Here is a 15,308-nt window from a genome sequence, read left to right as displayed (position 1 = left end):
ATAACAGTATAATAGTGATAGTACTATCACTCCACTGATTCCAGATTTTCTTATGATTATTTATTTAATTTTATATTATTGTGTATTCAACACAATCTTCTAGTCAGAAGATTTTTTATATTAAAATTGAGTCTTAATTTGCTATTCTTTTTTATGTGTTTTATTGAAATATTGACATAGTTTGAAAGACAATTGGCAGTTTCTTGCAACGTATTCCTTACAAATGTTAATTTTACACACTTTCAACAGTTTTTAAAACACTGTTGAATCAACCAAACTATATCAAACAAACACACAATTTGACAAATGCCAAAGATATCTAGGTATGCGACACTTTTGAACAGAAATGTTTATTTTGAGGCAAAAGAGTGAATATATGATAAAACTAAGTTTGAAGATGAATCGAATCGAAAAAATGTGTATCGGAGTGTCTTAAATCAAATCGAATCGAGCTGTTGGTGAATCGTTGCAGCTCTAGTCACCATGACCTTGAAAAAGTGCGTTTTTATTTGACAAGGGTGACCTCAAAATCAATAGGGGTCATCTGCGAGTCATGATCAATGTACCTATGAAGTTTCATGATCCTAGGCCAAAGCGTTCTTGAGTTATCATCCGGAAACCATCTGGTGGACGGACATACGTACGGACCGACATGTGCAAAACAATATACCCCCTCTTCTTCGAAGGGGGGCATAAAAATAGTGAACTGTAAAGTGTGCAACATTAACTCGATGACCAATATTACTCACAGCTTCCCCTGGCTAAAAAATTGTCTTAAGGTACACTTGCCTCGCTTTGGAAAAATTCCTCTCATTTTGTCGATTTTATGAAGTAAAATGAAGAAAAAATTGCAGCAAAATAAAAATTAATTTAGCCCATGGGCCAATTTGTAGCCATACTTTACTCTGGCAAATGGAGCTCTGATTAATGAATACAAATGTGCAAATAATGACTTTATTGCCATTGCATTTGAATATGATCCGACATTTGTGGAAAGAAAAACATTGAATAATGCAATTTGTACAACACAAAATATTTTGTGTCACCAGCCTTGCTATGGACTATTTGAGTCGCGTTCTGAGAAAACTGGGCATAATGCTTGTGCGCAAAGTGTAGTCCCAGATTAGTCCGCACAGGCTAATCAGGGACGACACTTTCCACTTTTATGACAATTTTTGTTTAAATGAAGTCTCTTCTTAGCAAAAATCTAATTTAGGCAGAAAGTGTCGTCCCTGATTAGCCTGTGAGGACTGCACAGGCTAATCTGGGACAACACTCTATGCACATGCATTTTGCCCAGTTTTCTCAGAACAGGACTCATTTTGAAGCCATGCATTTCCAGTTGTTTATGTATAAATTATCATAACTTCTGTCATTGAATTCTAATAGAGGAATCTGAGATAACACGCGTGACCCACAATCCCAGGATTGCAAGTGTGATTTCCTGCAAAACCTTATCTGCTACATTTTTGTAATAGTCTGTTACATGCAGCTGTGTCACAGCTTTTTTTTGGGACACATTTTATTAGGTTCTGTATGGTCATATTCCAAATAGGAAAAAGAAGTTCTTTTCCCCAAAATCCAGTCCCAACATTCCCAATTTATAGTTTGACTTTAAATGTTTTAGATAAAGAGGTGTGCCATACATTGAGAAAATAAAGACTTATAATTTTAAAGTTGTAATAATCATTTTTTTCTCAAAATTGTCTACTTTATGAAAGTGTTATCACTTTTTGTATCACTTATTATAATTATTTAAAAGTTGTTCATCAGACAATAATAATTTTAATCAATTTAAAGAAGATTGATGCTAAATTCTCTTGAAATTTCAAAAGTGCACATCCCAAAATGGTAAAAATGCTGCAAACCAGTGTGCTTCACTAAAATTTTCAACTAAATTGAAAATTGCAATATGCGGTTAAGTTGTAAATGAACGCATAGTGTTGATCACACTTTTATTCCCCTTTTCCTAGTTTATTTTACAATAGTCAATCATAGTAACAATAAATGATATAAAATCTAAATGACTCCACTGCACTCTGACTGATTTCAGTTTGAACATTTTACCAATTTAACTTTTAACTTTATACCCACCATCAAATCTAAACAAATTTTATTTTGCTGCAGCTAGTATAAATATAAGTCATTTAACCCTTTCCCCCATAAGAAGCTATATAGAAGTGAATATGGCTATGTGCAAACAGCATGAAACCAGAACAGCATGCGAGTAACTCCCTGTCTGTTCAGGTTTTTTGCTGTTTGCTGTGTTCTCATCAGTATCTAAGGGTTGGAAATGAAGCCTTTAAAAATTTAATCTAGTAAGAAAGATAGTTAAATAAATTTATCTTTCTTAGTGACTACAAACAAGTCAAAATACATATCTTAGTGCTAAAGGGATAAATGACAAATTAGGTAACAGTCAAATTGTAATTTTGAAGCTATCAATAACAAAAAAAATTAAGTCAACCTTCATACTAATTTTAAAACAAGCCTCACACTATGAATTCCTTTTTTCATTTATCAACATTCAATACAAGTTCAGTTTCTCAGAAGTGTTACATAATTTGTAAACCGCAAGTCAGAAGTTTAACTTTCTCTAGATCTGAGGGAGATCAACACACAGGCCTTTTTTAATACCTAATTTAATGAAAATTTCACATTAAAATTTTAAGAATTTCACTTTTTGAAAAAAACTCCATTTTGGGGAAAAAAAATCCTGAAACAGACCATTAATTTGTATTTACCATTACATGTAAATACTGATTTAAAGGGATCTTTTCACGCTTTGGTAAATTGACAAAATTGAAAAAAGTTGTTTCAGATTCGCAAATTTTCGTGTAAGTTATGATATTTGTGAGGAAACAGTAATACTGAACATTTACCATGCTTTAATATAGCCATCATATGCATCTTTTGACGATTATAAAACCTAAAAATTATAAAGCGTTGCAACGCGAAACGATTGAATAATTTGGAGAGTTCTGTTTTTGTCGTTAAATTTCGTATAACTACGAAGATTGCTTATATAAGGTATAAAATACGTAAAGTATGTGTACTCGGCGGAATAGCTCAGTAGGCTAAAGCGTTTTTACTTCAGGACTCTGGCAGGATTCCAGGGGTTACTGGTTCGAAACCTGCTCCGGGCAATGTTCTTTTCCTTTTTTTAATTTTATTCTTGATTTTTTACTGGAGCTTTTACGATCCAATGTTTACATTTATCAATATAAAGCATTTAATGAATAAGTTAAAAAATGCCAAAATCTGTGAAAAGGCCCCTTTAAATTGGCTCGAACATCACAATTTACATAAATCTATTATTTTTACAACTTGTGCAATGTACATGTAGAGTGAATACCCGTAAAAAGATGTTTGTATACATAACAAATAAGAAATCATCACTCATAGACATAAAATGATTTAGATGATCTGAATATTTTAAAATCATGCTACATGTAACAGCTGTGAACTGAAATAAAATTATGTAATCTTAACTTTCCATGCATAATTAATTACTTACAACTCAAAGCAGTCGAATGTACACATGTTCATGTACAAACATGCTTGCAAGTAAAAAATAGTATCTTTCATTCTAACTATTTTTGAATTTTTATTTCTTTTTGCATCTTCATCAAACAAGCATTACATCTTTATATAAGCAGGCGATGAACTGATTCAGGGCTCCCCCTGGCCCAAAATTTCTGTAGCCAACATTTTAGCCAAATGGATTTTTTTGTAGCCAAATTTTAAAAACTGTAGCCAAAGTATTAGCAAAGCATTCGGAACCGCCTGTTGTAAGTATAGGCTACAGTAGTGTAAAAGAAGAAACTAAACAAAGAAGCTTTAATATGTTTATTACTATAATCATCATGTGTGTATAACAAAAAAAAAACACAGTTGTGCAGAAAAGTACACATTAGTCATAGCCGACACTACAGCCGCTTCACTTTTGGATATTGCTGCAGCCTGCGCATTTGTCATGGATGTTTTCAGACTAGACGCTTGTGAGGCCTCTTTGTGATCTGAAATAAACAAAATCAAATTTGCTAAATTTCAAAACAAAAAGCTCATTTTGAAAAGTGTCAATATATATTTATTATGAACATAAATTATTATTGTTATTTTTAATATATTATTAATAATATAAAAAATATTCATGTATATACATTTTAATATTAATGATTGTCATTCTTTTTTATTACCTTTTGATTTTTCGTGTTTTGAAATGTTGTCTTTTTTCAACATACTACACCCAGATGTGAATGAATTTTTTTTTTTAAACTGTATGCATATTTTGCAATACATCGTTTTTGATTTTGCATTATAATCTAACCACATGAATTCCGAAAGCCAAACATTTTAAATGATCTATTATCAGATTTGATTTTTTTGAGACCGGGTCATTAGATTCATTATGGCAGTCACAATTTCCGACACCTTCGCCGTAAATGTCAAGGGTTTATACCCCTTCATCTATCGTCATTCACAATTGTAACGCATTTAGCCTTTAATTATTACAAACATTACGAACTTCTTGAAATTAAAATCAATTATTAACTTCTTTACTTACGTTCATTGTGTGACTAAGTTGATAAGCTAACGGCTTTTACTCAAATTAATTGAAACCTGCAGCAATCTTTAATCAGATGTAATTGTTTATTTAGTGTTTTATACAGGAAGGAAAAAGGGCGTGGTGCAAAATTTCAAAAAAGGGCACTTTAGCGCGCGACATCCATAAAAAGGGCACAAATATATCTGTATAGTGACTTAATAACAAGCTTTGTTACACACAAACATTGTATGTATAGTTTTGAGATTTATTGTTGAATAATTAAACCAACAAAATCCAGAATGTATATTTTATTATGTGTTTTATATTTTCATGTAGTAACAAAAAGCAAGATTAAACACCATAGGATATATATCTTATACAAACTATAGCTTTTCAAATAAGTCTTAGAATACTGTTAAATGAGTTACCCTCTTAAACAATTATTTATATTTAAAACGTTACACACATTGCACAAACAAGTCCTTTATATGCATCTTAAATGGAGATTCACAAACACTAACACTTTGTTGAATAGTCAGAAAGTTCTGCGTAATGACATTGTTTTCATGACCACGTGTTGTATTGTGTACATTTTATTTCACAAAAAGTGTAACTAGGAACGGCGCCGTACTGTCTTTTGTTCATTGTCAATTAATTCAATACACGTTAATTGGTCTCCGATATAAACATGTTTTGCTTACAAAGCAATTTGCATCAATTTCTAATTTACGTTTCGTCGAAAGTGGAATGCCAAAATCCGAAAGCGTACGTTGCGACATTCTAAACATGAATGATAAGTGGTACAAGTTCAATATTTTTGTAAAATTCATATCTGTGTTTGCCAATTAACATATTTTGACAAGTTACAAACGGGTCATAATGTTCTTAATTGAACCAATGGTGCAGGCCTACTACTGTTACAACAATAAACAACTTTTGGCTAAACAGGGTCCAAGACGGGGGATCAACTTCTTTGCCGACATTCACACGTTATTGTAATCAAAACATCGTGACAATAATCAAGCACGTGCTCCAATTAAGCGCGGTCTGCCTAACCGTGAACAGCAAACGTGTTAAGATTGTCGTCTGCTACAATTCATCAACACACATCTACTGTGAGCCTGCGCCAATTGGATAGGAGGCGGAGCTTTATTTTAATTGACAGCTTTAATATGAGCCTGCGCCAATTGTATTGGATAGGAGGCGGAGCGTTATTTTAATCGACAGCTTTAATATGTCACGGGTTGCTATTTTCGGCGTATGGCCAATTTTCAGGAAGTACAGTGGACGTCATGGGGTTTTGTAATCGGCGTATGGAAACAATTATCGGGCGTAATATACGGCCGTACGCCGCTTAGTGTAAGCCCTGTAAATTAATTTTTATTAACTTAAAACTGTTTTGCATTCAATTGAAATCCAATCAATATTTTACAGATACAACTGGTGTTTTTTTTTTATTTAATTACGCGTAAAAATAAATGTTTTGATATAACTGAATTATGCATGAAATGCACAATTTCCACGTGAATAACATCGAGGTTTTCATCAAGTCTCCTAAGTAACTGTGCACGATTGTATCCGGACCGATTAGTGTTACAAAGCCACTGAAATTATCGATTGATATTGACACATGGTTATTCACGCATGACGTATTCACAACCGCGCGAATCTTCGCTGATAATAGTCGGCTTAGGAAGCTTGGTTAAGAGGCAATTAAGATGTTATCAATAAGGTAACGCACGGCGAAAAACAGGGCGGCGGCCTTTGAAAAGGGCAGCGTGGCGCTGATTTGCTTTGAAAGGGGCAGCGAGGCGCTTCAAAAAAGCGGCGTGGCGCCGCGCCACGCTAAAACGGCCTGGATAAAACACTAGTTTATTTAAGCCGATAAGATCAACGGTTACACCAGTCAGTTTCCTTTGCCTCGGTATCCGGTTTCTGACAGGTGTTAATGCAGACTGCGTATCAATTTTGCGGGTCAATAAAACGGCGTTGTATTGAAGCACAGTCTAAAGCTGAAAGCGTTTACTTTCTGGAATGGCATTTGTCAGGAAAATAATCGTTTGGCAAAAACGTCCGGCGAACAATTTTTTTCCTGACAAAAATCGTTTGCCCGACATTTTCGCCAAACGATTATTTTATTCGCCAAATTTGATTAATTTTCGCCATTGGCAAATCTTGGCGAACGGAAGCGGGAGCCCCGACATTTGGGCTACAGTACAGGCAACGTGTACTTTGACAAACGCCACTCGTCGCGGTGTTCATTTTACGGTGTTCGCTTACCAAACGACCCCCGCGATGGGTGTTCAGATCAAATATTCGCGGGGGCCGTTTTCAATAAGGTGGACACCGCGAATCACCGCGGACCCATTATATCTACCGCGGTGTTCATCGTGTTCGCTAAAAATAAAATAATTAAATATAAACTTAAATTATTGATCCCTTTCATTTAAAGCGGGTATATACGTTGTTGTCAAATATTTATGAACTTATATAAAATGTGTAATAAACTTATTATATATATATTTAAATATAAATTAAAATAAAAGTTAAGAAGAACGTGTCGAAAAATGCGAAATAAGCCAGATATTTAATTCTGAAATTTAAAACGGCTGTACAGCCGAATTCGCTAGCATGTAAACCATACATGTACGATGTGAATCTAAACTTAGTTTAACGGTTTATTTGAATTCCTGCAACGATATCTATTCATACGACACACGAACACTAACTCCGATCCTAATGCAAAGACGAATGCTTCGGTTATTGTAGGAAAATATGTACGTCACAATCGACTCGGGGCGCTAATTTTCTTTGCTGCATTTTATGAAATTCGGCTTTAATGTGTAATTTTTCTTGCCTATTTTGTGTTATTGTAACATATTTTATCAATGTATTACACTTACAATTAAACACATATAAAAATCGTATATACCCGCTTTAAAGCGATAATGAATACAAGTAAATATAGTCTATTTTTATGTACATGATGGTCGAAGGATATTTTAGGTATTTAACGTAATATTATGCGCATCTAACAATATATGCAATGTTTATAGGTGTCTATCGCAACCTTCGGTTATTTTTTGGTGTTGTCACTTTACATAAACTTATATCTATGAATGCAGCATCAACATTCTAAAACGATATCCCGGAAAAATCAAAAAATCATTTGAATATCAATTGTACTTTCGTTATGATTCGGGTTACGATGTGAACCTAAATTTCATTTTAGTGCAGATTCATTCATACGACACAAAGACACAAATTTGTTTTACGGATCATTTCGGCTTAGAGGACTGAACTGTCATGAAAAATATCGAATATTATATTTTTTTATTAACCACTGGAAGCAAGACGAGTTGTAGATAATTGGTCAGTTACCATATTTTAACTAAATATTTTGACCAGTTTCCCTTTTTCAGCTCAATTCAACAGTCGAAAATGCGCATAATATCAATCTAAAACATATTGGCGACAACAAAATGCGGCGTGTTCTATCCAGAAGCCCTGGCAGAAAATGTATGGCGTGACAGTGTTGTGCCTAAGGTTAATGAACTTCTTCGCCGCCAGGGTAGAGAGGAGAGACGAATGAGGAGAGATGCGGGCACATCTGCCGACATCAACGGGTACATGGAGGACCTGCACGGCATGCTTCCCGAGATAAACACCTCATGCGACACTTCGCTTCTGTCGCTTCTGAACAACAGCATGTGAATACTTCTACTGAATGTAAATTATGTAAATACTGTATATATTTTTCTGTCGCTTCTGAACAACAACATGTGAATACTTCTACTGAATGTAAATTATGTAAATACTGTATATATTTGATATTCACTGTGCATTTCGAATAAATACCGACTTTATAATGTTGTTGTTATTACGTACATACATGTATATACAGGATTCTATCTATTAAATAATGCAATGTTATATGCTACAGTACAGGCAACGTGTACTTTGACAAAAACGCGTGTCCGCGGTGTTCAATTTTCCCGATGGGTGACATTTCGCGGGGGGCGGACACGCTACTGACCGCGGTGTTCGGCGTACACCCGAAATCGCCGCGATTGCACGTCATCATTAACTGGAACACCCGTGATCACCGCAATGCCGCGCGGCCATTGATACATGTAATACCTGTCTGCGATGGTCATTCAAGAGTTTTAAATTTACATGTACATGTACAATGTACAAATGAACATAATAAACTACATGTATGTGCAAATGTATGCGTACTTAAAGTGATATTATGGGCAACTAACAGTATTTACAATATACAATGTAGGTGTGTATCGTAACCGTTGTTTATTTTTTGTGTTTTCGCTCGATATACACTTGCATTTGTTAATGTAGCATCAACATAATTAAACAATATCCCGAAAAGAAAAATAATCCATTTAAATATCAACCGTACTTTCGTTTTGACAACTTACGACAGAAATGAATCGATGTACGATGCGAGTCTAAATGTAGTTTTCATGCAGATTCTTTCATACGACACAATGACACAATTTGGTTTTACGGATCATTTCAGCTTAGAGGGATGGGTGAGTCATGTAACATATCGAAAATAATATATATTTTTTATAAACAACCGGTAACAAGATGAGTTGTAGATAATTTCAGATACCACATTCATTATAACTTATTGTTTTCACCCGTTTCTTTTCAGCTCAATTCAACATGAACAAAATGCCCATCACTTTAAATTCGGACAGCACGTAAAGTCGGAAACGTAATTAAAGCGCACGTAATTAAAGCGCTTAGATCATCAAGTCTATTAACTGGTATGGTGTTAAGCAATTCAATCGCCGTTTTTTAACAACACATATCGAGTTATAAAGAAAGTGAGTATTAAATAATTTATTTGCGTCCGCCTGTACTGTCTGAAATAACGTACTGCATCAGTATGCTACGAAATTTAGATATTGTCAACTGTCGATTGCAACGACTGCAATCGTAAACTGTTGGGTTTTTCTATTCATATACATGTATTTTAACAGATTATATTTTATGTCTTTCAGGTTTCTTCCATTTCAGCACTGGACTCCTTTGTTGAAATAAAGTTCTTTTAGATCTTTGAAAGAAGTTCAAAATTAGTAAATATAGCATGTATATAGAGAATGATATTCCGGATCATTCTCTTTCATGCGGTATTTTCGTTAGAGTTTGTTTTGTTCGTTTGTAACTTTTTGTGCTTCTTCCCGACTTTTTCTGCTGACATTTCCGCTTGTTCTCAATGCTTTGCATGGCGAGTTGTGAACAATATCTGATGTAAGATATTTTATATTGATCTAATCAATATTTACTTTCTAACGTAGCCCATGTCATCCTTCGTTTCCAAGTTAGTTATTATTTATAAAGATTTGTTACCGGTGATAAATTTACATATCAGGTTATGAATATTTGATAACAACTCGTGATATTCGTTCATGTTGAATTAATTGTTTGTTTTTGTTTTTCCTGCGTCTTCCCCTTAGCATATAACACTGCATTATTTAATAGATAGAATCCTGTATATACATGTATGTACGTAATAACAACAACATTATAAAGTCGGTATTTATTCGAAATACACAGTGAATATCAAATATATACAGTATTTACATAATTTACATTCAGTAGAAGTATTCACATGTTGTTGTTCAGAAGCGACAGAAAAATATATACAGTATTTACATAATTTACATTCAGTAGAAGTATTCACATGCTGTTGTTCAGAAGCGACAGGAGCGAAGTGTCGCATGTGGTGTTTATCTCGGGAAGCATTCCGTGCAGGTCCTCCATGTACCCGTTGATGTCGGCAGATGTGCCCGCATCTCTCCTCATTCGTCTCTCCTCTCTACCCTGGCGGCGAAGAAGTTCATTAACCTTAGGCACAAGACTGTCACGCCATACATTTTCCGCCAGGGCTTCTGGATAGAACACACCGCATTTTGTTGTCGCCAATATGTTTTAGATTGATATTATGCGCATTTTCGACTGTTGAATTGAGCTGAAAAAGGGAAACTGGTCAAAATATTTAGTTAAAATATGGTAACTGACCAATTATCTACAACTCGTCTTGCTTCCAGTGGTTATTAAAAAAATATAATATTCGATATTTTTCATGACAGTTCAGTCCTCTAAGCCGAAATGATCCGTAAAACAAATTTGTGTCTTTGTGTCATATGAATGAATCTGCACTAAAATGAAATTTAGGTTCACATCGTACCCCGAATCATAACGAAAGTACCATTGATATTCAAATGATTTTTTGATTTTTCCGGGATATCGTTTTAGAATGTTGATGCTGCATTCATAGATATAAGTTTATGTAAAGTGACAACACCAAAAAATAACCGACGGTTGCGATAGACACCTATAAACATTGCATATATTGTTAGATGCGCATAATATTACGTTAAATACTTAAAATATCCTTCGACCATCATGTACATAAAAATAGACTATATTTACTTGTATTCATTATCGCTTTAAAGCGGGTACATACGATTTTTATATGTGTTTAATTGTAATTGTAATACATTGATAAAATATGTTACAATAACACAAAATAGGCAAGAAAAATTACACATTAAAGCCGAATTTCATAAAATGCAGCAAAGAAAATTAGCGCCCCGAGTCGATTGTGACGTACATATTTTCCTACAATAACCGAAGCATTCGTCTTTGCATTAGGATCGGAGTTAGTGTTCGTGTGTCGTATGAATAGATATCGTTGCAGGAATTCAAATAAACCGTTAAACTAAGTTTAGATTCACATCGTACATGTATGGTTTACATGCTAGCGAATTCGGCTGTACAGCTGTTTTAAATTTCAGAATTAAATATCTGGCTTATTTCGCATTTTTCGACACGTTCTTCTTAACTTTTATTTTACTTTATATTTAAATATATATATAATAAGTTTATTACACATTTTATATAAATTCATAAATATTTGACAACAACGTATATACCCGCGTTAAATGAAAGGGATCAATAATTTACGTTTATATTTAATTATTTTATTTTTAGCGATCACGATGAACACCGCGGTAGATATAATGGGTCCGCGGTGATTCGCGGTGTCCACCTTATTGAAAACGGCCCCCGCGAATATTTGATCTGAACACCCATCGCGGGGGTCGTTTGGTAAGCGAACACCGTAAAATGAACACCGCGACGAGTGGCGTTTGTCAAAGTACACGTTGCCTGTACTGTAAGGGGAAGACGCAGGAAAAACAAAAACAAACAATTAATTCAACATGAACGAATATCACGAGTTGTTATCAAATATTCATAACCTGATATGTAAATTTATAACCGGTAACAAATCTTTATAAATAATAACTAACTTGAAAACGAAGGATGACATGGGCTACGTTAGAAAGTAAATATTGATTAGATCAATATAAAATATCTTACATCAGATATTTTTCACAACTCGCCATGCAAAGCATTGAGAACAAGCGGAAATGTCAGCAGAAAAAGTCGGGAAGAAGCACAAAAAGTTACAAACGAACAAAACAACTCTAACGAAAATACCGCATGAAAGAGAATGATCCGGAATATCATTCTCTATATACATGCTATATTTACTAATTTTGAACTTCTTTCAAAGATCTTAAAGAACTTTATTTCAACAAACGAGTCCAGTGCTGAAATGGAAGAAACCTGAAAGACACAAAATATAATCTGTTAAAATACATGTATATGAATAGAAAAACCCAACAGTTTACGATTGCAGTCGTTGCAATCGACAGTTGACAATTTCTAAATTTCGTAGCATACTGATGCAGTACGTTATTTCAGACAGTACAGGCGGACGCAAATAAATTATTTAATACTCACTTTCTTTATAACTCGATATGTGTTGTTAAAAAACGGCGATTGAATTGCTTAACACCATACCAGTTAATAGACTTGATGATCTAAGCGCTTTAATTACGTTTCCGACTTTACGTGCTGTCCGAATTTAAAGTGATGGGCATTTTGTTACTGTTGAATTGAGCTGAAAAGAAACGGGTGAAAACAATAAGTTATAATGAATGTGGTATCTGAAATTATCTACAACTCATCTTGTTATCGGTTGTTTATAAAAAATATATATTATTTTCGATATGTTACATGACTCACCCATCCCTCTAAGCTGAAATGATCCGTAAAACCAAATTGTGTCATTGTGTCGTATGAAAGAATCTGCATGAAAACTACATTTAGACTCGCATCGTACATCGATTCATTTCTGTCGTAAGTTGTCAAAACGAAAGTACGGTTGATATTCAAATGGATTATTTTTCTTTTCGGGATATTGTTTAATTATGTTGATGCTGCATTAACAAATGCAAGTGTATATCGAGCGAAAACACAAAAAATAAACAACGGTTACGATACACACCTACATTGTATATTGTAAATACTGTTAGTTGCCCATAACATCACTTTAAGTACGCATACATTTGCACATACATGTAGTTTATTATGTTCATTTGTACATTGTACATGTACATGTAAATTTAAAACTCTTGAATGACCATCGCAGACAGGTATTACATGTATCAATGGCCGCGCGGCATTGCGGTGATCACGGGTGTTCCAGTTAATGATGACGTGCAATCGCGGCGATTTCGGGTGTTCGCCGAACACCGCGGTCAGTACCGTGTCCGCCCCCCGCGAAATGTCACCCATCGGGAAAATTGAACACCGCGGACACGCGTTTTTGTCAAAGTACACGTTGCCTGTACTGTACATGTAGGTATGTCTAATGTGTACCATGACTTTCTTCAGTTGTGAAAGAAGTGATGACCCGAATCACATTTACTAGGGTTAATTTGACTCTTAAGGTGAATTTCATCTAATTTCATGCTTGACATTAAAATCACTAGTAAATAGCTAATTTCATGATTTTTACTGAGCAATTTAAGAAATGAATTAATCACATAATTATGGGACCATTGTAAATTACAAATGAAGCTAAATCATATACACCATTTTAAAGTTTATTTAAGATTGTCAGATTTGGTACTGAGCTAAATATATTTACAGAGTTCTAGAAATATATTATCATAAACTTACAAAATATGAAAATGTGATGGAATATCATCTCCAATGGACCATTATACTTATGAAAAAAATCCTGCATGCAATAATTTTAAGTCTTCAATTACCCAAGCTTAACAAACACCAAAATGAAAAAATGGTAAGAGAAGGCATAGTTTCAGTCCTGAATTTAAAGACTCAGGCCAAAAAAACAAATTAGGTCTATTTTGGGTTGCCCGACCGTGTCTCCCGAATTGGCGCCGACCCTCAACATTTTATTTGGGTCTCAAAAAAAACAAAAACATTTTCCTTCATATAAGATGTACTAATATCAAGCAAACAAAGCATATATATAAATGTATTTCTTATTAAAAGCTTTAGTAGCCTTCCATTTTAGTACACTCCCTCCGAAAACAAAAAAAAATATATGAAAATAAAATCCCTACCTACCGACCCTGTTTATGTTTCTAAGGAGACCAGAAACGGACCTATTTTTTATTTTGGCCTCAGTGTCTATGAAACTGACCACATGGGAGAGACTTTTGGTGGACTTGGAACACATTAGCCCTATTATACTCACATTATTTGGCAGGGGATTTTCAGCACTGTCTGCATCTCCGGAAAACGGAGGCATTCCCAAAACAATCGGACCCGTTCCCAAACCGAAATTATAAAAAAAAATCCCAATTTCCATTATAAGGCTCTATATCTCAATTTTATTTTTTAAACAACCTACAAAATATATAACCATAATTTATAAGATTTTTATGCAAAATGGCCAGGAAAACCCCTGTTGTGTTAACATTTGTTGATAAAAAAAATCCCAATTTGTTCCTTTTTGATTTTGATAAAAATTTCCCAAATTTGCCACTTTTATTGATTAAATAATCCCAATTTGACCAGACTCCATTTCCCAAAATGGCTGAAAAAAAACTTTTTGGCATGTTTAATTTATTCTAAACTGACTCATTTGTATTGACTGTCAACAGTCAGTTACAATTGAATTTTCATTAAAAAAACTATAAAAAAATTGCCGCATTTCGTGAGACAATGAATGCAGGGTCTTGAAAGTCATTCAGAACATTATAACATAACTCCCCATATCAATGAATTAAGGAAGCCATTTTGTTTCCAAATTCCAATTCAATTTCCATACGAAAGTCCAACAAACCTGTGCATTTAAGTTAGGTAGCCGAAATTGCTATTGAGAAATAAAAGGATAGACAAAAACACACGTTGAACGTTTATAAAACCAATTGATATTCAGTAATTCACAGAAAAGTGCGTGCGTGACAGAAGGCAAATACGCCAACAAGCAACATTGCAAACCTTTAAAAACAACATTGCAAACCTTTAAAAACATGTCCACATATGCACTGGTCGAGATTGCAGGCTCTGTCGATTTTCCCTTGTATTTCTCCGCCACATCTTTAAGATCTTGCAGCAAGACGGAAAAATCCATCTTTTTACTTTCTTCCGCTACATCAGAATCTAAACACAAAACACAGCGCTACCTACAATGGCGGCGATAAGCAAGGGACGTAACTGCGTAGTGACCATTTTATTCATTCATCTGTCAATCAGTAAACTACATATTCAGTCATTAATACAGACAGTAAAATATGCGTTAAGATTGTTCTAAATAACATAAACGCATATTTTATGTCTAAATAATAATTAAAATCTAAAAAATTTGAGAGAATATAATAAAATAAGTTAATTTACATTACCG

General features: G+C 34.2%; 1 protein-coding gene across 1 annotated transcript in view; it reads right to left on the bottom strand.

The window, feature by feature from the left end:
- Window positions 1–15,074, bottom strand: part of LOC127831199 (uncharacterized) — a 40,177-nt gene extending 25,103 nt beyond the window's left edge. The window contains exon 1 of the mRNA XM_052356190.1: window positions 14,928–15,074. Within this exon, the coding sequence (XP_052212150.1) occupies window positions 14,928–15,038 (111 nt within the window). The 5' untranslated portion in view covers window positions 15,039–15,074. The remainder of the gene's footprint in view (window positions 1–14,927) is intronic.
- Window positions 15,075–15,308: the final 234 nt, after the last annotated feature.

Source organism: Dreissena polymorpha, chromosome 5 (assembly GCF_020536995.1).
Source record: "Dreissena polymorpha isolate Duluth1 chromosome 5, UMN_Dpol_1.0, whole genome shotgun sequence".
Classification (NCBI taxonomy): Eukaryota; Metazoa; Mollusca; class Bivalvia; order Myida; family Dreissenidae; genus Dreissena; species Dreissena polymorpha.
This window is presented reverse-complemented; position numbering and strand designations above follow the sequence as displayed.